At 48.8% G+C, this 24,108-nt stretch overlaps 6 protein-coding genes across 6 annotated transcripts; 4 read left to right on the forward strand and 2 right to left on the reverse strand.

Annotated features, from left to right (window-relative positions):
- Positions 1-535: 535 nt before the first annotated feature.
- Positions 536-1,562, forward strand: N7458_004685 (uncharacterized protein; the record flags this gene model as incomplete). Its single annotated transcript, XM_056908067.1, has 2 exons — positions 536-980; positions 1,039-1,562. The coding sequence occupies 2 exons, from the start codon at positions 536-538 to the stop codon at positions 1,560-1,562; spliced, it is 969 nt and encodes a 322-aa protein (XP_056766685.1).
- A 1,826-nt stretch (positions 1,563-3,388) lies between these two features.
- N7458_004686 (uncharacterized protein) lies at positions 3,389-4,087 on the forward strand (the record flags this gene model as incomplete). Its single annotated transcript, XM_056908068.1, has 2 exons — positions 3,389-3,843; positions 3,898-4,087. 2 exons carry the CDS (start codon positions 3,389-3,391, stop codon positions 4,085-4,087), a joined length of 645 nt encoding a protein of 214 aa, XP_056766686.1.
- Positions 4,088-8,245: 4,158 nt separating this feature from the next.
- On the forward strand, positions 8,246-11,322 carry N7458_004687 (Urease; the record flags this gene model as incomplete). Its single annotated transcript, XM_056908069.1, has 8 exons — positions 8,246-8,266; positions 8,322-8,408; positions 8,497-8,523; positions 8,616-8,993; positions 9,092-10,768; positions 10,822-10,881; positions 10,948-11,127; positions 11,242-11,322. 8 exons carry the CDS (start codon positions 8,246-8,248, stop codon positions 11,320-11,322), a joined length of 2,511 nt encoding a protein of 836 aa, XP_056766687.1.
- Positions 11,323-13,962: 2,640 nt separating this feature from the next.
- Positions 13,963-14,928, reverse strand: N7458_004688 (alpha/beta fold hydrolase; the record flags this gene model as incomplete). The annotated part of the gene is made up of 2 exons (XM_056908070.1): positions 13,963-14,494; positions 14,747-14,928. 2 exons carry the CDS (start codon positions 14,926-14,928, stop codon positions 13,963-13,965), a joined length of 714 nt encoding a protein of 237 aa, XP_056766688.1.
- Positions 14,929-19,693: 4,765 nt separating this feature from the next.
- On the reverse strand, positions 19,694-20,446 carry N7458_004689 (uncharacterized protein; the record flags this gene model as incomplete). The annotated part of the gene is made up of 1 exon (XM_056908071.1): positions 19,694-20,446. The coding sequence occupies one exon, from the start codon at positions 20,444-20,446 to the stop codon at positions 19,694-19,696; it is 753 nt and encodes a 250-aa protein (XP_056766689.1).
- Positions 20,447-23,052: 2,606 nt separating this feature from the next.
- Positions 23,053-24,108, forward strand: N7458_004690 (uncharacterized protein; the record flags this gene model as incomplete). The annotated part of the gene is made up of 1 exon (XM_056908072.1): positions 23,053-24,108. One exon carries the CDS (start codon positions 23,053-23,055, stop codon positions 24,106-24,108), a length of 1,056 nt encoding a protein of 351 aa, XP_056766690.1.

Below are 24,108 nucleotides of genomic sequence, written 5' to 3' on the forward strand. Positions count from 1 at the left end.
TTACTCGGCAAGTGTAACTATGGTCATCTATTGAATTCTGGTTACGGCTGTAGATTTGTGTTTCGTTCTGGAGACTAGTAGAGTAATTTGGCGAACGAAAGAATAACCCATCTAGTACCCATGGCACACAGCCCCCATAGCTGTCGGTGGATGACGCCATTCTTGCCTTGGAGCTAGGTGAATCTATCCCGCGAGCCTGTCAAATAATTGAAGGGTTCTATGACTTCTGGAATCTCAACCCAGTTGGTAAGATACATCCACCCCTCGAGTCTACCTGATAGCGTTTTGCCAAGGCAAGGAACATGCAATATTGTCGGTAGAACAGCTCCTGGCACACCACAAACTTTTGCGGTGCCACTGTACACTCTTCGACTGTTTCTCGGGCCCACCTGCCAAGGCCCGCTAGACTGTATGAGAAATTGAGCCACGTGTTGTCAGCGTTGTGACTCATTGTTTTACTAGGAACCTATCAATTCACCGTCTACATCTCTTGTCAAATCATTAATCTGCACAAGAAAGCTAACTGCATTTCACGATGGAAAGGTCCATGCTAATGAGGCTCCCTAACGAGCTTTTGGTTACTCTGATAGAGTACGTCGATAGCCCCAGCTATACGGCACTGGCACAAACATGCCATACCCTTAATCTCTTGACAACACCGCATCTTTACAAATATGCAAACATCCTACTAGGCAAAAGCAACGAATTTGTCCGGACAGTCAAAACTAAATATGCCGATTTAGTCCGTCATGTCACAGTCGTGATCGAAAATGACGAACTCGAAATTTCTCCTTGTCGAATTGTACCATGTCTCGAAAAACTAGAGAATCTGCAGAGCCTCAAGCTAGCTGGTGGCTACTGGATGTGGGACACTGAAGAGGAGAACTGGGATACCCTCGAAGATTGCCTATGGGAATATTTTAAAAGGGCGAGCCTAAAACAACCTGGGGAATCGAGAGTTGCTAAGAGTCTTCGATCATGTAAGTCACCGATATCTATAAATAAATATTGGAGAAGAACTAACAATCTATCTATTAGTAACCCTTGATCGCTCTGAACGCAATGGACAAGCAGCGTTTCTTCACTACTCGTACATCTTCATCATCCCGCAACTCCATGATCTCACAATACGTGGTTTTATGTTCGAGGATTGCGATGGCGAGATTGACTCACAATTTGAACGTCAGACGGAGCTTCAATCCATGCGTATCGAGCGCAGCTTTGTGAGCTTTTCTGCTTTAAGGAAAGCCTTACTTGCTCCGCGTGCATTACGCTATCTCAGTATTTGCCATGTAGATTCTTACTGGCACCATGAGCTCAAGAACGCGGAAAGTAACCACGCAACAGTGGCTGAGTTTGTGGAGGCATTGTTACCGCATCGCGAATCACTCGAAGAGATCAAAGTTGTCGTTGATGATAATATGTATAGAGGAGAGGTTCCAACAATCAACGCTCCGAGCTTCCGTAATCATGCAACGCAACTTCCGGCACTGAAGCGCTGGTTGGGGTGTGATAAGATGACGTTAGCAGGTTATCTGAATCATAGCGAAGGTGATGAGTGAACGGGCTGAATCAGACCGTCTGGGTCGATCCTACTGTACATATTGTCATGTTGCATCAAATCTCCTCTACGGTCAGACCTGCATGCCGGCCTTGCACTAGCCACGTCAACACATCACAAAAGGAAATTATCATGGATCCGTATTTTCTTCGTAAAACTGCTAATGTCGCCGAAAATAGCATTCAGAATACCAAGGAACGATGAATTTCGAGGTGAAGCATAAAGGTGTCGGGAGTATTATCAATACAAACGAATACAATCGGCTAGATCCCCGGTCACCAATTGCAGAATACGATACCATCATCGACAGGGATAATCTGATAAAATCCCAAAGTAAACTAGCGGACCTTGGCCATCTCTCACTATCCTCCCAGAGACGGGCCAAGTATATATTCTTTCGGCGGATGCTTCGGGATTTTGGGCCTTTCTTGGCTCTCAGCTAGTACGTCGGCAATGCTATCTGATGGAAAGTCCACTAATGCCCCCAGAATTCATATTATCCAACCCCGAAGCCAGTAACAGATCGAGATCTTGAGGTAGTTTGACGCGCATACACTACTCGGGGATGTTATATATGGATCAAGAGATCAGATAATGAAACTAAGGGACCTCCCTTCCCGCCATTCTGACTGAGAGGTCGTCCAACCCTGATCTCTACATCCTTGATGACCTATGCTTCTAAGTATAGCGTCTCTGTGCTTCTTGGATGACCCCGAATATACCTTTGAATCGTCTCCCGTGATAGAGCTCAAGCGAACTTCCTCGATAGAGAATACAGCTGTAATCTGTCTGCATCTGCGTCCAGGCAGGCTTCACGTCTGGAGATATGTGTCCGTGGTTGGAAACTGTGGTGGGAAGGCTTAGGCTTTGGACCCCGTGGCCCAGAACAGTGGTCTCAAGACCATGGTCTGGCGGCTATGGACGCGGACCCACTTTGGACGTACGTCCACAGCTCCAGGTCTAGCAGGGCTTTCAATCTGCGGCCACTATGGCTGAGTAGCCACATGGGCTCCAGGTCTTTTGCCGACGGTCCATATGGGACACAAGTCTTTTGATCTCACGAACCCAGGCACATTGGCTGGCTGAGCCGGGTGTCAACTGGCGACAAAACCCATTCTTTTCGCTTTACCTTGAAAAATGCGCTTTTGCATCACACATATAGCGATATTCGAAATCAGTTATACCTCCCATGCTCTCTCGAATTATTTCCCGAACCCTAATCTGAATGTACTAGTCCTAATATGGTATGGCCGTCGATCTCCCGCATCATAGACCGCTTCCTAGAATAGGCATTGTATTTTACACGACGTGAGTGAGACCTAGAACAATGTATTTTACACGAAACTGCTATACACATCCTTCCGGGCCGTGGCTGGTGCAACTAGGGGTACGCCACAGTGTATCCGCCCAGTATGTGGCTGTGCCCGCTGCAGCTGTGGCCAATCATTTGCATTATAAAGATTTTTTTCTCTAACTCCCGGCAGATCAGTGGATCCGAATGGGGTGGCCGTCCCTCACGTATCGTACACGAGAATACCCCTAGTCCTGACTAGGACTAGCGGGGAAAGAGATCGGCAGTAATCGGGCCATGAAAACTTCCCGCCTTAGCCCAAGTACGCAGTACAGTGGACCAGGGGCCCCACTGCTAGCGCTGCAAAACGTCATGGCATCCCCGTATCCCCTGTGAACTTAAACCCCCAGCGATGTTCCATGTTCATTTCACAATCTCACTCCGCTCGGTCATTAATGCCACGTTATTATTGATATTTCCACGAACTATTTTGCTCACCAATCTCCTATAACTGGTGCATATCGGAGTATTTCATTATGCCGTTTGGATTCTCGATCGGAGACATTATTCTCTGCGCCCGGATAGCACATCGCCTTTTCTCTTCCGTCACTGCAGGACGCAACAAAGCGCCTCGCGACCTCAAAGAGCTCCAGGACGCACTCTTCGGCCTCTGCTATGCCTTAGACCTTCTGCAAGTAAAGCATAAGGCTATCATGGCCAGCGCCACTTCCAGGCCCAACATTGTTACACCGCCGACGAATCAACCCTTGGGGTACATGATCAAGTCCTGCCAGAAGACACTAGAGGAGCTCGATAATGCCACGGCCAAATATCGTGCAGCGGCCGACGACCCTCCGCTGGTCAGGGCCCAAGTCAGGGCCCAATGGAAGAGGATTTTGTGGGATCTACGAGGCGACTCCCTTACTAAATACCGACAGAAGCTTCAATCCCATACGGATTCGATCAGTCTCGTCTTAAGCACTTTCATATGGTCTGTCCTCTGTCTGCCTCCCTTGGAAAAATAGGACTAACACCCTTATTCTAGGTCTACTACCGATCGCATCGAGGAACAGAATAAACGTCATGCACAGAAGCTGAATGAGCTATACTACCAAACATCCCAGTTCAATAAGAATGTGTATCAGTTGGAGCAGACTCCAGGCCACCATAACTACGCTCAGTCACACCATATTTATGAACCCCTGGCCCAAGGCGCTCGACTGACTAAACAATGAAGACGTTTCTGACAATAACGGGTTGCCGGCAATCTACTGGATTCGGGATCTACAAGGAATTTACTGTACATAGCTTTTGAAGAATATAATTCCGCCTCTCTCACATTCTTGCCAACCTGCCTAGTGGCAGCCGAGGCCGACGGGAAATTCGCTGCTATGCTGCTCATTGCGGCACGTAGCAGCGGCCTTCGCGTAGCATCGGCAAGGCCGCTGCCAACGCAACTCGTAAAACAGTTATAAATTGTCTGGCCGATGTGATGTGTCCTCACGTGATTGTGATTGCGCGTCTCCGTCCGGTACTACAGGTGCAATTTTCATGGTTGATCCCTGCGGGATTGGCCGCAATTGGGTACCCTTGCCATCGTCGATTGCTTTCCCTCAGTTTGACGGGTGCAAAGGCACCGATGTGCTTCTTGGTACCCTTAGTGGGAAAGTTGCCGTTGTGATGTCAGCTCGAATATGCCCGGAACCGGTACTCCTGCGGGAAGTCTTGAGTCCTGCAGGAGTCTACAGTCCCGCTGGGGTCTACAGTCCTGCCGGAGTCTTCAATCCTGCCGGAGTCGTCAATCCTGCCGGAGTCGTTAATCTTGCCGGAGTCCCCTCTCTGGCCAGAGTCTTCAATCCTGCCGGAGTCTTCAATCTTGCTGGAGTCGTCAATCCTGCCGGAGTCGTCAATCCTGCCGGAGTCGTCAATCCTGCCGGAGTCGTCGGAGTCTTCAATCTTGCTGGAGCCTACAGTCCCGCCGGAGCCCCTTGCGGAATCCTCCAATCAATAAGTATTCCAGGAAACTCTGCCTTTATCAGAGATTTTTGTATACCAACAGTCTCAAGCTCTCGGTACTCTACAGTTACTCTACAGACACTATGTGATCATAGAAGACTATCTTCTAGACATACTTCCTCGCCGTAACGTTTACATATAGAAGAGTTAACCAGAAGCGATCTGCCACTCGACAGTCGACACTCCCAGTGCAAGAAAGACTAGAGGGTAAAAGCAATCATTGCCATCCTGTCTGCCTGGTGGGGATTCTCAAAAAGGGACATGCGGCTCAAGGGGGACGCGGCGCTCACCGGCCGATGGTTTTGTTGTACTTATGACGCCCTACTCACGCTTACTCTATCTTCTCAAATCTAGTGTTGTCCTCTAGTTCTTCTTCTTCTTCTTCTTCTTCTTCTTCTTCAGGCAGAAAATACCTAGCATCGTGAACATCTGTTTGAAAGCGACCACGATTCATCATGACAGTTCTCGAATACCAATACTACATAAGTTATGAGCTATATCGGAAACAAGAACCAAAAGGATGTCGCAGAACAAAAAGCGTGTCGCAGAGCCAAAAACGTGTCGCAGAACACAAGGCGTGTCGCAGTGGCTCCAGTGAGCCGTGTAGTAACTAGCTCCTCGTAGGTACCGCTTTAGTAATCACAGGAATCCACTTCGGTAGTATGGTATCCGCTTTGGTTGCAGGGGTCCGTTTTGGAAGTCGCAGGGGACCAAGAAAAGTGTCGCAGGTGATCCAACGTATAATCAGCCAATTAGGGTAAAACGCAAATACACCAAGCGGCAGGTCAAATTGCTTAGTGCAACTGGTATATTGACTACTCGCGATGCAAATCGGTCAATTGTAGCCAGGAAGGAAGAAGAGATGGCGAAGGAGGAAAGGAAGCTAGCCAAGCAGTTCAAGAAAATGTATGGCTACGAACCCACGCAGAGATCAGAGGATAGTATTCAACGGGCGATTATACGCGAGAGAGAGGCTAGAGAGGCAGGAGAGCTATTTTTTATTGATAACTAGCTAGTTCGCTGATAAATTTGACGATTTCTTCAAAAAGCGACGGGGATTTCGGGATGACGGGGATTTAGGGCGCACCCACAAGCGAAAGCGGTGGGTGGGCAGAAAGGCACGGATAGTTATTACGAAGTGGCGGACATTCGGCTTCCCTGCGTTCCTCATACAAGTTGAGGGTCATTTCTCCTATGAGTGAAGCTGTCGGGACAATAGACAGCATTCCCGAGCTTGGCACATTCCTGCGCCAGCATTGACTCCGGTGTTGTGACCGCCGAGTGCCGGCGTGTAGGATCCAGGGGTGTTTTCCAACTAGAACAAAGAAATCTACATCAACATACATCAATCAATCGTTTACTTAAGGAACACAAGACACTGTCCACTTAACTGTGTACACAGTACCTAGCTGGTGATACCAACAGAAGCAAACCTCCTTTCTCTGCCATTTTGGATACAAGAAGAACCTGTAGAGCGTGCGAAGAGCATGTGCAAGTAGAAGCGAGCAAGACGAATTTTAGTCGTTCCCGAAGCCAAGATAAGCGTAGCCATCTTATCACGGGAGTCGCAGGAGTCAGGACTGCTCAGCCGGACTGACGACTCCAGCCAGAGAGGGGACTCTAGCCAGAGAGGGGACTCTAGCCAGAGAGGGGACTCTAGCCAGAGAGGGGACTCTGGCAGACCGTGGGACCACTAATGACGCAGTGACGCCTCTACGGTCCAGACCCCACATCCAGTTGATGATTGGTTTACAGGAAGATAATTAAACATGCTGCTGTGACAGAGTACTCCGTTCAGGTCACCCACCGGTGGTTGAACCTCATAGTTAACTAACTTCCCCAGAGGGTGTACGAAGTAAGTAAGTGGGATATTGTAACTAAATTGCTATTCAGAACCGCGAACTGCAAACTGCGAACAAGCCCTTTGAGGGGCAAGCAATCGTTGCCATACTACGAGTCCAGCCAAGCACAGCCCGGGCGTAGAGTGACAGTCAGTGTCGCAGGTCTGGAGCGTTGCCCATATCTCTAAGGAACTTAGAGCCCCTATGAATAGAGACCCATTGGCCTAGAGGATTAACAACGGAACCAAAAGGGCGTCAAAGGACTTCGTTATAGCATTAATGTAAAATTGGCAACGGACAACTCCATGATTATTGGGTCTAGAGAGCTGACTAAACATACTGGAACAATCCAGAACATTATAATTTTGGAAACCTCTGTGGTTTTAATATATATTACTGAGGTGTCAATACTTCAGTGGTAATAAAATAAGAGGTGAAAAACCCTGAGTCATCAGACTGACTCTATTAGTATTAAAACTAAAGTATTATTAAAACTAGAGAAAAATCCAAATTTGGCCCCTAGGGACTACTGTCGGAAGTATTAACACTGCAGTAGTAGTAATAAAACAAGAGAAGCCGTAGAGGCTAACTATAAATAGACTACCATACGAAGTACCCAGTGCTTTCTAAACTTAGCCTAGATAGGCTACGTGGTTCTAATGCTACAAAGGGATCTGATGGAGATTTCCTCCCTGGATGATCCCGCGGATGTTTCCAGGACCAGCGTTTGCTGGATGTTTCCGCTTGAGACCTATATTAGGCCTCTCCTTTGCGTTTCTTCCCTTTCCCTCCTTCGTCCTTCTAAGATAGATACTCGAACACAGATATCTTCTCGCCTTCCCTCTGCTTCCTATGCGTAGCCGCTCTCTCAGTATCAATACTTCAGTAGTGATAAAACTAGAGAAGTGAAAAGAACCTGAATCATTGGCGGATTTGGCGGCCAGTGCGAGCTGTTCGCCATTTACAGTATTGCCTTTTTCACTAACCTCCCAAACTGAGGAGGCGGCAAAGTCTGGGTATCTGGGGCACCAGTAGATTTAGGAAAACCGTCTTTTGGCCCGTGTGGCTCGCTATACATACTAGACACATATCGAGAGCCACAAGGCCAGTCATGTAATAGATCTATGAATCTGCGTCCAGGCAGGCTTCAAATTTTCTGCCAGTTCGATTCGTCGCCGATCTTATCCCTAATTGGGGTTTGTCCGGAGTGCCTCTATCGCCAACCATACTTATCTTTGGCCTCTGTGCTCTTATCGCGGCCACGACAGTTGACGGGAAAAAGCGAAGAGGAAAAAAAGATTAAAAGGAACTACAACTCCCGACTGGCACCCCACATTCTCAATTCCATTCTCCTCCTTTCGTCTCCGACGGGAAATTGAGACATTTGCGACAATTTGTATCCTAATCTCTGTCCTCGAGCTCGTTGCTTATTATATACCCTCCTGTTCCCCTCCTCCTTGTCTACCCCATCCCCAACCCCTCTCCCCGATAACGGTCCCCTACTGCCGTACGCCAAGTCCGGGTTCCACCTGCGCTATGCAGCTTGTTCCGAAGGAGGTAGGTTGAACAACCAAGATTGGCGAACAATGATGCTGATATGTAATTCGTACAGCTCGACAAGCTCACGATCGCACATCTTGGGTTCCTGGCGCAGCGTCGTCTGGCGAGGGGTGTTAGGCTGAATCATGTGGAGGCGGTGGTACGTTCGTTTAACCTGGGGGTTGAAGGTTGTGTTTTGCCGGGCACGTCACTGACACAGTTGGTTTTTTCGCTGTTGTGTCTTGCAGGCTTTGATTTCCAGTGTACTGCACGAGGTATGATCGCACCTTTTTTCAGGGTTGATTGTGATGGCCCTGTGCTAAGTGCCAATGGAGGTTGGGGTGAATAATGTGGTTACACTGTATAGCTGATTCGTGATGGACACTACTCCGTCGCCGATTTGATGTCCATCGGCAAGACGATGCTGGGCCGCCGCCATGTCTTACCCTCTGTCGTAGCTACACTGGAGGAGCTTCAGGTGGAGGGTACGTTCCCGTCTGGGACGTACCTGGTCACGGTGCACCATCCGATTAGTAGTGATGAGGGCGATTTGGAGCGTGCGCTGTATGGGAGTTTCCTGCCCATTCCTCGGCGTGAGGCCTTCCCCGACCCGGATCCGGAGGATTATAGGCCTGAGAAAATGCCCGGCGCGGTGATTCTGGCCAAAAACGCTCGGATTGTGCTGAATGATGGGCGGAAACGGATTCGTTTGAAGGTTATGAGCAAGGGGGACCGGCCGATTCAGGTAGGTAGAGCGGAGCAGATTGGGGTTGTACAGGGCTGTGCAGTCCAGTTAGCTGCTAGATGAGGCCGGGAAGGCTAAAGATGATCTGATAACGGTAGGTCGGATCGCATTACCACTTCATCGAGACGAATCCGCAATTGCATTTCGACCGCTTGCAATCCTACGGTTTCCGTCTGGACATCCCCGCCGGCACATCTGTCCGTTTCGAGCCTGGAGATACCAAGACCGTTACCCTGGTCGAGATTGCTGGTCACAAGGTTATCCGCGGAGGCAATTGGCTGGCCAATGGGCCCGTGGATCTGAGTCGAGCTGATGAGATTGTCACCAAGCTGCAGGTGGCCGGGTTTGCGCATGTCCCGGAACCAACGGCGGACAGCGCGCTGATCGCCAGGTTCTCGATGGAGCGCGAGGCGTATTCGCGCATGTTTGGCCCTACGACGGGCGATCTGGTGCGTCTGGGGTTGACCAATTTGTGGGTTCAGGTGGAGAAGGATATGAACAGCTATGGCGACGAGTGTACCCTTGGTGGAGGCAAGACTCTCCGTGAAGGAATGGGGCAAGCATCGGGACGCTCGGCGGCTGAGTGCGTGGATACGGTGATTACCAACGCTCTGATTATCGACTACACTGGTATCTACAAGGCCGATATTGGTATCAAGGATGGCATGATTGCTGGCATTGGTAAGGCAGGTAACCCTGATGTCATGGATGGAGTGCACCCGGACCTGGTGGTGGCCGCGTCCACAGATGTGATTGCCGGAGAGAACAAGATCATCACGGCCGGTGGCTTCGACTCGCATATTCATCTGATTTGTCCGCAGCAAGTGGATGAAGTGCTGGCATCTGGTATCACCACCTTCCTTGCTGGCGGCACGGGCCCCTCCACCGGTTCGAAGGCGACGACTTGTACCCCGGGACCCAACCACCTCAAGAACATGATGCAAGCCTGCGACAGCCTCCCCATCAACATCGGCATTACAGGAAAAGGTAACGACTGCGGTACCATTAGCATTGAAGAGCAAATCAAGGCCGGTGCCGCCGGCCTCAAGCTACACGAAGACTGGGGGTCCACCCCGGCCGCCATCGATAACTGTCTGGCCGTCTGTGACGAATACGACGTGCAATGTATGATCCACACGGACACACTGAACGAATCCGGCTTCGTCGAGCAAACAATCGAAGCCTTAAAGGGCCGTACCGTTCACGCCTATCACACGGAAGGCGCTGGCGGCGGCCACGCACCAGACATAATCTCGGTCGTCGAGCACCCTAACGTGCTCCCTAGCAGCACAAACCCAACCCGACCCTTCACCCTGAACACGCTAGACGAACACCTGGACATGCTGATGGTCTGCCACCATTTATCTAAGAACGTCCCCGAAGATGTGGCCTTCGCCGAGAGCCGCATCCGCGCCGAGACCATCGCAGCCGAAGACGTGCTGCACGACCTCGGCGCAATCAGCATGATATCGTCAGACTCGCAGGCCATGGGCCGCTGCGGCGAGGTCATCCTGCGGACCTGGCATACCGCACACAAGAACAAGGCGCAGCGCGGGAAGTTGGGGGAGGACCGGGGCACAGATAATGACAATTTCCGAGTGAAGCGGTATATCAGCAAGTACACGATTAATCCGGCGCTGGCGCAGGGTATGGCCCATCTGATTGGGAGTGTGGAAGTGGGTAAGGTTGCGGATTTGGTGCTGTGGAATCCTAGCACGTTTGGCACGAAGCCTGTCCAGGTATTGAAGAGTGGGATGATTGCTGTTGCGGAGATGGTATGTCCTGTTTCTTCTCGTGACTATGATTTGCTTTTCTAATTGGCGTATAGGGTGATCCTAATGCCTCGATCCCGACGGTCGAGCCTAGGATTGTTCGCCCCATGTTTGCCGTATGTATTTTTACCTTTGCTCCCACCCTGCCTTTCAATTCTGTCGACTGTACTGAGGATGAATAGACCCGCGTGCCGAGTACTTCGATCATGTTCGTCTCGCAAGCTTCCATCAACAATGGCACCGTGCAGAGCTATGGCCTGCGCAAGCGCATCGAGGCCGTCAAGGGTTGCCGTACCATCGGCAAGAAGGATATGAAGTTCAATGATGCCATGCCGAAGATGAAGGTTGACCCGGAGAGTTATGTAAGTTGGAATTCACAAAGATTTTGCCTTGCGCGCCAGTTGTACCAAAGGGTTCTTTGCAATGAGCTGGATCTTGACTGGGAAGGGATTTAGCTAATATTCGGGTTTGTCTAGACTGTCGAGGCTGATGGCATGTTGTGTGACGCGGAGCCTGCAGCCGAGTTACCGCTGACTCAGGCATACTATGTCTTCTAAGGTTTTTTTTCAGTTACCCCAGGTTGGAGCTGGAGGCTGTGCGATGTTATGTCAGCTTGTGGTACCTACCCATTCTTGGTACTTTAAAGGCACTCAAGGGTCGGGGTCTCTCTTGTCCGTCTTGTCTTCAGCAGAACGGGCCACGTTGACAGTAACTCATCAGCTAAAGCTGATTGGTTGGCTTGTTCCACCCAGGCCAACAACATTGAAAAGGTGCCAAGCGTCCGCGGCGTCAATTACCATGCCCTCCCTCTCTCACCTCAAGCTCACCTCCGGCTCACCTTCTGCTAGATTCGCATACTATGCCACTCAGTCATGGAGACAAGATCGTGGTCCGTTGGCCCTGAAACAATTACGGTGTCATATCGTGGTCTTCGAGGGGGAAACCGTGGCCTTCTGAGGAACCAAAAGGCATATTTTCGCATTTTAACATTATCTCATTTGCCATTTTCATCCCCAGTGCTTGCTATAAATACGTAGCATTGAACCTGCTGTTCCCTTTTTAACTCGATCGAACTCGTTATCTCACAATCATGATGGCGGAGACCCCGCGCGAACAATCGAAGGTTTCTAGTACGAAGAAATCATTTCGACAGAAAAGAGACCGGCGGAAGATGACCCTAGAAAATAAGTTGCAACAGTATAGCGAAATGTGTGGGGCGGATGTCTGCTTGGGCATACGGATTCGAGAGTCAGGAGAAGTATTTATTTTCTCTGCAGACTCATCGGGGTTTTGGTCATTCCTCAGGTCTCAATTAGTATGTTCTCTCGGTCTCTCCAAACTCTCCGTAGCTTGAACTTTCCTGACTCCTCTAGGGCTCCTACTATCCAAAACCAGTTGAAAGAAGTAAAAAGGACCTCCGTGTGGCAAAAGGATAGAGCGATAGAATCTATGGCTTTTGAAATCACATTGTCTATATGCAGTTTTGTATCTATCCGGCCTTGCTATATGATTTATTATTTATTATCACCTTGATTCTCGCTTTGAGTGCTAGAACATGGACAAAATCTGTTTTTCGCTTCGTGCATGCAAATACCATTGAGAGTACCTCGCTACCAGGTCCCTGGAGCGCAGGAATGAACTCTCGCCGGAGTATATGACCGTAGGGCAACTATTCCTCAGGGTCAAGGATCCTGAGGGGCAAATACCCTCGAGGACGTTGAAACCCAGGAACGAATTTTCTCAGGTACAACTTACCTTGGGGGAACTTGATGCTCAAGGGCAAATTCCCCCAGGGGATTTCTACCACAAGTAGGCTGGTGGGTTATGTAGGCTGGCTATGTAGCCAGGATTATGTAGGCTGGCGGACCAGTAGCCAGGACTATGTAGCCAGGCCGATATAGGCTGGCGGGCTATGTAGAGCGGGCTATGTAGAGCGGGCTATGTAGGATGATTTGTCATACTTAACCGGGTCGTTAAACCACGCGAGGATTGTTCGTCGTCATCGGCGGCCCAGGTTCTATCCCATCTTATGACCCATGATCCGCATATTCAGGGTCACGGTCAGGGTCATCTGGAACACCTGCAGGTCGTGGCGAGGTGGCGAGGCCTACAGCGAATATGCCACAGTTGCTTCCACCTTCACATATTTAGTCGAGGGAGATTTGGACGCAAACTTTTGCATACTAGATCGTCTAGAGCAGGCAATCAATCGTATTCCGTCCCACGGGGCGGAACGCCGCATCGAACGATACAGCGCACAATAGACAAATCGGCGATCTCTCGCGTCAGCCCCATTACAGGAATTAGGTTCTAATGTAATTCACGGGCGAGCCGGCCGCACGCGCGACCAGACCAACCAATAAACCGTACTAGTTTTTAGGCCCTGTATAGAAATATTCGGTCACGTGATTCTGGAAAAATGGTAAAACGGTAAAACCTACCTATTGCTTTCCCGCGCTTTTCCATTTTGGGCAGCTAAGTGAGCCACACCCGGAGTTACCCACGGAATCGAATAAGAAATTATCGGGGCAAGCTGAGATAGTATGGGCTAGTAATCCTCTTGGACGAATAGGCAACCAGATGAGGTCAAGCGGAACCAATCTTGGATGGGAAGGTTGATTGATTGAAGAAAAGAACGAATATGATGGGGCAGGTTGAAATACCCCATAGATGGTCAAGGTACTCTTAGCTTCGTGTATTCTTCATCTCCGTTGTTGTATATCCTATCCTCCCTTTTTTGTTCTCTGTCACCCTTTTTCTGCAGAAATTCCCCAGACAAACCAAACAAACAAAGCTGCAAAACGATAATGGCCAAGTCCGATACTTGTCATCAGACCCCCCACTACAGTATATAAATATACAGAAAGGGGAAGAGAGGAAGAAGAACTTCCGTAGGGTCAGAAAAGCCGACCCTGCACGCAGATTCAATGGTGCCGCCTCCTGTTCCTGGCCGACCCGCGCATGCGTATCTTCTGGCTTTTAGCTTGTGAGCATCCTGTGAACACTTCTCCTGGACGGAGGAGGTATCCTACCGAGCGCACCACGTCGCAGCCGCCTTCGGCTGCTGCCAATGCAACTCGTATTTATCTAATGAGTCATACCTTTTTGTATTGTATTCGTGACACCCATACAGCTTAAAAGACGAGGAGGGGACACAATTTCAGAGAATTAAAAAAAAAATTCCTCGAGTTAGTCGACTAGGCAAATCTAGCTATCAATTGCGCAACATCCTCTGGCTTATCTTGCATGGGGTAGTGACCTGCATTTTGGAGCCAGATACCATTTGGTGCCCACTCCGCCATGTTATTCGTGCCAATGACATGTACAAGGGTCTCCTTGTAATTTTTCGACAATGGATCACGCTCTCCAAATACCACAACACTTTTTAGCCTGCTCTCTGTGGCCTCATTCAGATCATCTCGTCGGTTCTTTTGCCAGTACCGTCTCGCATTGTCATCCCTTTCTGATAGAAGTGCCAACGCGTTCAGGTCACTGAAGTTTCTTGGACCACAAATAGCTTCAAATATCTTCCACAGCGGTGTCTCACGAAGATCTCTCAGAACAAAATGCGGTATTCCAGTTCCTACATGTGCAAAATGCTCGACGCTAGGTCTAGCGTTCGCGGGTAGGTGCCGGTAAGGTGCGCCATAGCCTTCAACATCTCCCTCCAAAATTTCTGGAGATATGAATCGCGTGATAGTGGATTCAGACACATAACCATCTAAGACTCTAGTCAAGAGAAACCAGACTCCGTAGAGAAGACAACAGTTTCGACTCATCTCGTGAGGTCGATGCGGTAAGAATGAATTGATGAGGAAGAGGCCACTGCACGATGACGAGGGAAGGTGAGGGATAGAGCATAGAGCCACACAACTGAAATATCGTTACTACTTGTACAAAAAGCCCCGGCAGTAAGGGACGAAATAGGTGAGGAGTACGGGTCTGCTGTGCGGAGAGCAAAGAAATGAAAAGTTTACTTACCCACCCCAACTGTGTGCTACCAGCACGGCGTCTCGGAGCTGCACATGGTTGACAAAGGCACTTAACGTCCGCATGTGCAACTCAAATGTAATAGACTCGCAGTTCGTAGGTTTGTCGCTTCGTCCCTGGCCGAGCCAATCTAGGGCATAAAGCTCATGGCCCTCTTCGAGAAGGTTGGTCATAATCTGTATATGGGTAAACATTAGCACTTCTCAGGGTTTAGCCTGTTGTAATCGCTGACGTCCGCCTAGGCCTAGTATCACCTGAACAAAATGGAGTATCGAATTCCAACACACCTTTCTCCACATATAGCTCCAGCTCCGACTTCCATGTAGAAATAAGATGGGCCTCTTCTGCAAACATCCACTCCTGCTGCTATCGATGGCAGCTGGTCTTAAATGAACAAATCTCACTCTTGCGCCACAGACAAGAAACTCTTCAGTGTTGTCATGCCATGGAGTATCGTTCATCCACTGCTTCCCAGATCGGTCGACTCTAACAATCTCATCATCTCGGAAAATATACTTTCCCTCTAGCTGAAGTTGTGCCTGCATCGCCCACTGCCTCCTGTAAGCTTCAGTGTCTTCGATGAGCTTATTCCATGGCAAAATAAGACACCGGATATTTCCGAGAACCGTTGGAAGAAGACGAGACGAGACTTGTAAAATATAGACAGGAAGAAGTACACTAATTGCACAGAGCCGACATATAGTGAAAGATAAGAGAAACACACTTATGTTTTCGTAAACGGTCTGGACAGTGACAACGAGCTGTACAGCAGCCAAGCGCAAGAAACAGCGGGTAAAATATAGCACCGCTGAAGTTGCAGCTTGTGGCATTTCCGAGCCCAAGTTAAGTGCTATATTTTTTCCCTGGTTCCAGGCCATGATGGAAAAAGCGAGGTTAACAAGTGATGTCCTAGTGAGTCTTTTTAGTCTGGCAAGTTGATCAATGGACTTTAGCAAGAAGGTTCGCTTGGCGTTAGAGGGAGGGGGAAGTAATCATTTATAACAATATACCAGAGAAGGGCAGTTCTGCCCCTTTCTTCTCCCTGTTCCGTCCTTTTTTGGCACTTCTTTCGATACTACGTCGATCCTCCGCTTACGCCCTTAAGGGGGAAAGGTATGTGACATGCCAATGCCACATGAGATCAACATGGCTGTCATTTTCCAAATAGCTTCCAAATATCAGAAAGGGGCAAAGCGCACCCTCAGCTGGCGTCAAAAAAAAAACTATGTTGAACTCCGCGTGCGATTTTAAGACCACCGTTAGCGTGCGGCAATGGAACTTTAAAGCAAAATTTCACATTCTAATTCGGGAGAAGATAGCAAACATAAGACCTCGGCCTAGTCAAGTTTATCACCAAAATTTATCTCCTGCACCTAATTCAGAAATCAAAATCATTAGTGCCTTACCATGTGCCCAGAGCTGATTCCAGGCTCATATGGCAGGCTAATCTTACAACTGCCTTCCTACGAATAACTACCTGAGCTAAGACTACTAAGCGTAAAGCAAATCAACTGAAAGAGGCAACAGTGCCCGAAGAGACGTTTCAAAGAGGAGACTTCCAGTGTTCTTGGATTCTTGACGCAATAATTGTCTCTTGCAATCATTGCGTTGGGTAATGGATGAATATGAAGTGGGCCTCTCGCTACGTATAATATTAACCAAAATTCAAAGCCCATCAAGGAATGTGTCAGCTAGTCTAAATCGCTTGATGATTAGCGGCTAATTATTCCATCCCTTGTGAGCATTTCAATAGGCGCGGGCCTAAGCTCTAAGAACTCTTTCCCGCCGTCGACCTGAGTGACCCTTTTATTTCACCTTCTGAAGGATGTCTGGATACTCCGATTGGTATAATAACCAAATTTTATCTACTCGTAGGCTAACAATCTTATGTAGGTCTCACCTGAACATTCCTTCATCAAGCCGGCACGAAGGGCTAAAAAGCTCACAGAACGGCGGAACATGAGAATTCTCCTTTTTCGGCTAACAACAGCGAAATTAATCAACTTAAATGAACGTGGCCGTTCAAGACTTCTACATCTATCTCAGAAAATGAAATCACGTTCTCGCGCATGAAGTTCATTTTCATGATCTGAACCCGGCACTTACTTAGCCCGAAGCACGACTTTTCAACATCATATATCGCTACTATTATTCCGTCTCACAATTTATCTAAACCCCGATTTTGAAAAGTTCCAAATGACACGAATACTCGACGACCTCGCCATTAAACATGAAGCATCGCAAAATGTCGACTACCTGTCCTTTGAGTGGAAGGCGGAGGATATTTGGGCCACCAGATATTATATTCGTCAACGAAAACCGCAGTTGAAAAATTACCCACGACTCTCAAATGCTCTTTGGAGAGCATGGGCTAAGAGAGAGAGAAATCTGCCATGCTCTACGCCCCGGCTGATTCAATGGTAATGACTTATGCTTTCATTCATTGTACTAGGGATGAATGTTTAACTTACCTGCGTACGATGATAGGGATAAGGACACCGATACGACTTGGCTTTTTGGACCATGGAAAAACTTTACTGGACCTGAATTTTTCATACCTTGTCGTCAAATGGCCCCAACAGAGTATGCAAGGCTTTCACTATCGACGAAGGGCCACGATTCTAGCTATAACAAATTGGGCTTTTCCGCACTCCGAAGTATACTTCTTCACCCACGACACGTACCTATACCCAACCTGTCAGAACGTCAGGTTTGTCACGGCTCTCATAGGCTTTATTGCACTTTGATTGATAAAGAGGGGCAGATTGAAACCTCCCACGTATCGTCGTCCAGGCCGAAATCGCGACGAGTTCATTTCGATCCACAAGTACAACAAGCTTATTGTCTTCCACACGACACGTATTGGTATCTTCTCTTGTGGCAAAAACTTCGCAGTCAACACGGCATCGTGCCTGAGGAGCGGGTGGACTTTTTGAACCTTTTGTTCAAAGCTCACAAAAGTGGACAGAGTATGCTGCCCTTGCCCCCTGCGCACCTAAAACAAATCGACGATCTATAGCAGCGCGATATAGTACATTCTCAACAATAGACTCGAGATCTTATCGAAGGCCGGGGTAATTCAATAATTCTCCCCTTCACAAGTATGTCATTATATTACATCAGGTCTACGAACACAGAAGCCATTTCATTACGGGATCCTCCCCAGTATGTGGAAATGAAACCTTGCTACTTTCAGCATTAGACTCGTGGGGAGGTTTTCATGGCAGCATACAACCCCAAAATTCTCGGTGGTATGTGGAGAACAGAGGAGGAGGCAGATATGGGCAGAAAGAAAAGAAAAGACAGGGCAAGTATAGAGCTATCGGGCATGGGGTTAAAAGGCATTGTTAGAAGGACAGAGATGGTCATCTGAGAAACGGAATAAGCGGGTTTGGCTTTTGCTCACGGCAGTTTTCGCATGCACGACCGACGCGGCGACTGCTGGTATGGTTGATAGGACGTGTAGCTCGAGGGATAGGAACTTTTGAATTTAGGGATCGCTCGCTGGAGTTTGGGCTGGGTTCTGGGGGACCATGGCGACTAGAGAACAGCTCGTTAAAGGGTGACAGTCCGAAGGGGATAATGTGCTGCAGAGGAGCCGAATGATTGTCCGGGTCGTCCCATGTATACTCAGGATACAAGGGGCGAAGGGGAATATTCTCACTCATTGTGTTCCGACTCATGGCTCTCAGGTGCGGCAAGTTTAGTGTGATGGTCCACAAGGAGCGCCTTTTGAGCTTAGCTTAGCGGCTTTGAGAATTGTCCAAGAGCGGGGCTAAGCCTGGCTGAGGCCTCAGCCTCTCGAGCAGGATTTTCTGTGAGGCTGCGGACTGTCTGAGCTTGCGAAAAGCAAAATGCTACGCAAGGGTTTAGCGAGACGAGATGAGACGCCGAAAGTGGGTGGGGCGAAGGGCACGGATACCCCATAGGTTCAGTGAGTTTAAATCCATCAGGTACGATTTTTTTGGGGGCCAGCGGGGTTGGGAACCTGCGGTCGATGGTCTGAGTTCCAGAGATCATACTGGCGAGATCCTTTTGCAATATGCTCCGAAGGCGCCAATATCGCGGGATGGTTCCCCCTTGTCCGCGTTTGATCCTATTGGGGGAAACAGTTTATCGGAGTCTTCGCGTTGTGGTTGGGTAAATATAAAACCGTACGGTAATTATCAAGCAAGGATGATGATAGCTCGATTGGGTGACTGCCCATATGTGGGTCCAAGTGGATGCAGCAAAACTGATCGATCTGCTACCCTAGAGATGTGGGTCCGTGGTTGGGAAGCTGAGGTGGGAAGGCTTTGGTTTTGGGCCCCGTGACCCAGAACAGTAGACTCAAAGGCCACGGTCTGGCGGCTGTGGACGCGGATCCACTTTGGACGTACGTCCACAGCTCCAAGTCTACCACAGCCTTCAATCTGTCAACTGGCGGCCACTATGGCTGAGTAGCCATATGGGCTCCAGGTCTTTTGACGACGATCCATATGGGACGCGAAGTCTTTCGATCTAAATCTTTCATTCCTCACCCCTGAAAATGATTAGTAGTTCAAGAGTGCCAAGACTTCAGCGATGTGACAGTGTGCTAGCAGTGTGGGCGTTTCGCCGATGAATAAAACGCAAAAGCCTATTCTCCAACGTGAAGCGGAAAAGAGATTTCTCATTCTTTCACTTTCTTTGATGATTTTGTCTGCTGCAGCCGTGGGATTTTCCTGACTAAAAGCAGTCTGGGCTTCCAGTACCCAAAGCCTACGGAGTTACGGAGTTATGGAGTAGGGGAACCATAGAACTCGGTATTTCCCTCTTGAGGGAGTTCAAAGCAAAAGGCATGATCAGCCAGTGAACTCTTTAAATGCTCAAACATCCCAGCGCTGACTTGGTGAGGGTAGAGTTCATACATAAGAAATAGACATAAAACAGAAAACAAAAAAAAGGCGGTTAGTACGATTACTCGTCCCAAGACATCTTTAACCTCATATCCAAAATCTGCCAATGGGTCCCTATCGCCTCCTCCAGAGTCCTCCCCTGACCGACCCACCCCCATATAGCTGAAAACTTTGACAAGCGAGATAACCGATGGTATGACTCCCACACATCAGCTGGGTTCGGCGTGACCACACTTCCACGTCGCAGCACCCAGTCCAGCGAGTCCAGCGACGCAGGGATCACCGCGTGCAGATCAGTCAATGGCTCCAGATTAAACACCATCTTCCGAACCTGTTTATTCCTCCACGCACCGAAGACCTTGTGCAACAACTTCTCCGCATATCCGGCTAAATGATGACTGCACATTTTCTCCATCACGTTCGCGAATTCGCCCCTTTGGGCCTCGGTTAGCTTTAGATCCACCGTATTCTTCTCCACCTCGTCCCGTAGAAAAGTCCAGACGACGCGCCGCGGCCAGCCTGCGTCTTCGAGGATGGGGAACAGCGCTGTGAATGCTGTCGAGCCTGTGTTGGAGTGGTATTCGGTTGGCCAATAGCGTGTGTTCTGGGGCAGAAAAGGGTCTTTTGTGATTGGTAGTAGTCGCTCAATATTCGAGTGAAGACCAGCTACAAGGTCCGGGTGTAAGCGGTAGAAGTGGTCCAGGTAGAGCTGAACGGGCGGCATGTCCTTCTTTCGTATGCCCCAGTTCGGGGACGAGTGGTAGAACGAGTAGGGAAGGGTGACAATCCATACAAAAATGACGATTGGTAACATGACCGTCTCGCACACGAGAAGTTGGGTGTAGGGCCATTTTTTACGGAGGGTTTTGATCATTCTTGTGGGTTGTGCAGTGCGGGCAGGAATGGAAGGAAACAGAAAAGGGAAAAAGAGAATGGTTCTGCGTCGGGAAAACTGCGGTTGTCTTTGTATCGTCCATCCATGGTGGAGTTTGAGGATGATCGACAGACAGCCAAGAAATAAACACGAGCACCACGAGAGGCTCGTATTCATGGTACCTTTCAGGGGCAATCGCTTTATGGCGCAGTACTCGCTCTAGGGGCCCTCACCGCTTTCACGGAGAGAGCCTCCAATGCTCGGTGATTCCCAAGCCTAATGATAATTATTGCCCTTCCTGACCACAATTAAGCTATTTTTAGCGCTATTCCTACGATACATCCAGTAAAACGCAAAGGCACAACTCGACATCGCTCAGGACTAACTAGCCACCGCTCGGGACCAACTAGCCTCCGCCTGGATTTCCCAACGTAAAGCGGAAATGAAGATTTCCCCATATTTTTCATTTTTCTTTGACGATTTTGTCTGCAACAGCCGTGGAGTTCTCCCGAAAAATGCGGACCGGCTTTCCACTGCCCAAAGCCTAGCGAGACTATAAACCCGATATTTCCCTCTTGAAGAAGTTCAAAACAAAAGCAATGATCAGCTAGTGAGCTCATTACATGCCCAAACATCCAGCGCTGATTTGGTGAGGGAAAAAACTTGATAACGTTATATTTGCTTCCTGCATAATCTTCCTTGTGCTATACAGCAGTGCGATGGTCAAACACGGTCAGGAAGACCGCGAGTCCACCTGTGAACTGGCGTGCTAGTTGGATAAAACGCTAATCGCTCGTTATGCTTCTGTGAAGCCTAAGCGATCTTGAGCACACTTTTAGACTAGATACGGACATAAGAGCCATGTCGCCCTGTTCATGGCCGTAGCTCGCAGTCCTACCCGGCTCACGATCCCAGACACATTGGCTGGCTGGGCCGGGTGTCAACTGGCGACAAAACCCATTCTTTTCGCTCTACGTTGAATGTCATCCTCAATCGCCGCATCGAAGCACGGCCCCCTGAGTTTGGGAGGTTAGTGAGAGGCAATACTGTAAATGACGAACAGCGCGCACTGCCGCCAAAACCGCAAACTTGTACCCCCCACAATATCAAGACCACCTTGCTCGACACTCAGCCACAATACAGTGTGTCCGCGGGGGTGTCCTGCCACACAAAACACTCCCGAATAGGAGGCCACTGCGGTAGTTGTATTCCGTATTTCGACAGTGACCCTCTTCACCAGGCAATGAATACAGTGAGCCAATGGGATCCCTCCTCACTGGAGGTGAGGACTAAAGCGCTGAATCCACCTCCGCAGCGCAACACTATTGGGTGGCCCCTACATGTCTAAAGCCGAGTTAGGCCTAGGATGACCGTTATAGGAGGCCTTCGACTCGAAGAACTAGGTCTCATAACGTACCTCCTCTTGTCTGCCCTCTGTTCTCTGGTCGGGTCTCACAGGACTAGTTTCGTCTCAAGAGGAAATTCTCAAGAATAGAACCTTCTCCAGAGGACCATCATATGACTAAGGTCTTGGAAGCTCAGGGCTCTCAGGAGCTTAGTCATAGGAGGCTCGTTTTATGACATTAGTCTTGACTACAATATCTCAGGGTGGCCTACACGAGACAATTCCTGTCATGAGATGAGGTTCCTGGTATTAAATCTCTCTTAAGATTTTCTTCACGAAACACGTACGCTCTCAAATCAATAGATATCCCAGGAAACCCTTCCCGTTTTTAATATTCTTCTATAATGATATTCTCACATCTTGACAGTCTTGAAGGGCAGTCTCTCATAGTATACATCCTCATTTCTGCCCTCTATTTTTCGGTCGGGTCTCAGAGGATTAGATGCCACCTATGATTCAGATCAAACGATCTATATCCCATAGACCATCGTCCGAATATTAGAGCTCGTATGATCCAAGGAAGTCATGGAGTGGCACCGATGTGCTTCTTGGTACCCTTAGCGAGAAGTCCTGAGACCTGCAGGAGTCTACAGTCCTGCCGGAGTCTTCAATCCTGCCGGAGTCCCCTCTCTGGCCAGAGTCGTCAATCTTGCCGGAGCTTACAGTCCCGCCGGAGTCTTCAATCTTGCCAGAGTCGTCAATCTTGCCGGAGTCTTCAATCTTGCCGGAGCCTACAGTCCCGCCGGAGCCCCTTGCGGAATCCTCCAATCAATAAGTATTCCGGGAAACTCTGCCCTTATCAGAGATTTTTGTATAACAACAGTCTCAAGCTCTCGGTACTCTACAGTTACTCTACAGACACTATGTGATCATAGAAGACTATCTTCTAGACATACTTCCTCGCCGTAACGTTTACATATAGAAGGGTTACAGTGACTACGCAAAAGTTTGGACACCCCCGCCCCACATTCCCTAGACCGCCTAGTCTGTCTACCGACCGCCTACCTAAATCGCGTATACAGAAACACGCTAGGGTATACACAACGCGATTTTATTGCGGACTGCTTATAATATACCCCTTTTCCAACAGCAAATCTGTCTCGAATCTCTCTCGAATCTCTATCTTTACTATCTATCTTCTATGGCTCCTACTACAGAGCTTACACCTGCGCTTAGAGAGCGTATATGTGAACTACACGATATCGGCTGGGGCTATAAGCGAATTCATAAGCGATATCCTTGGATTTCCCTCTCAGGTATACGATATACTATCAAGAAAGAGCCTGAGAGGCGAATGGGCGTATCGAAGCCTCGCTCTGGTCGCCCAAAGAAGCTTACTGAGGAGGATAAGGCCCGAATCCTGTATGTGATTGCGGAACAACCACGCGTTACCTACGATGACCTACTTTCGGAAGTTTCTCATAAGGTCAAGAAGGATTCAATTCGACGATTGTTAAACGCAGAGAATATGCGAAAATGGCGCTGCGCTTGGAGACCTTATCTTGATGAGGAACGCGCTGCAAAACGCCTACAGTGGGCTCATCGCTACCAGCACTTTTTACCTACTGATTGGGCCCGTGTTTACTGGTCTGATGAGTGTACTGTGGAGCGAGGGATTGGTATACGTCGAGATTGGACCTTTATACGCCCTCGAGACCAATGGAAAAAGCACGAGGTTCATGGTTTACCACACCGTGGCTTCCAGGTTAAGCAGATGTTTTGGGCTGCTTTCTCGGCTACTCGACGTACTGGTTTAATTCCCCTATTCGGCGATCCTGAATCCGAGCGAGGTGGTGTGAATCGATTTGTTATCGAAGAGTTATATCGAAGGGTTCTTCCTACGCTACTACCAGCGGAGAATGGGATTTTTATGCATGATAACGCACCTACGCATACAGCGTATGTTGTGCGCGATGCATTAGAAGAGATGGAGATCGAGGTAATGATTTGGCCACCTCATTCGCCTGACCTAAATCCTATTGAGAATCTATGGGCCCTTCTAAAAGCAGAAATCTATAAGATTCGGCCAGATCTCATGCATATGAAGAATAATAATGAGACTAAGCGAATCTTGGTGGAAACTGCGCAGATTGCATGGCAAAATATCGATATGAAGCACTTAGAACACCTTTCTGAGGCTATGCCTAATAGAGTGCAAGCAATCATTGAATCAGAAGGGTGGTATACGCCCTACTAG

The sequence above is a fragment of the Penicillium daleae genome (genome assembly GCF_028827525.1).
Source record: "Penicillium daleae strain IBT 16125 chromosome Unknown utg000005l_segment0_segment0, whole genome shotgun sequence".
Lineage (NCBI taxonomy): Eukaryota > Fungi > Ascomycota > Eurotiomycetes > Eurotiales > Aspergillaceae > Penicillium > Penicillium daleae.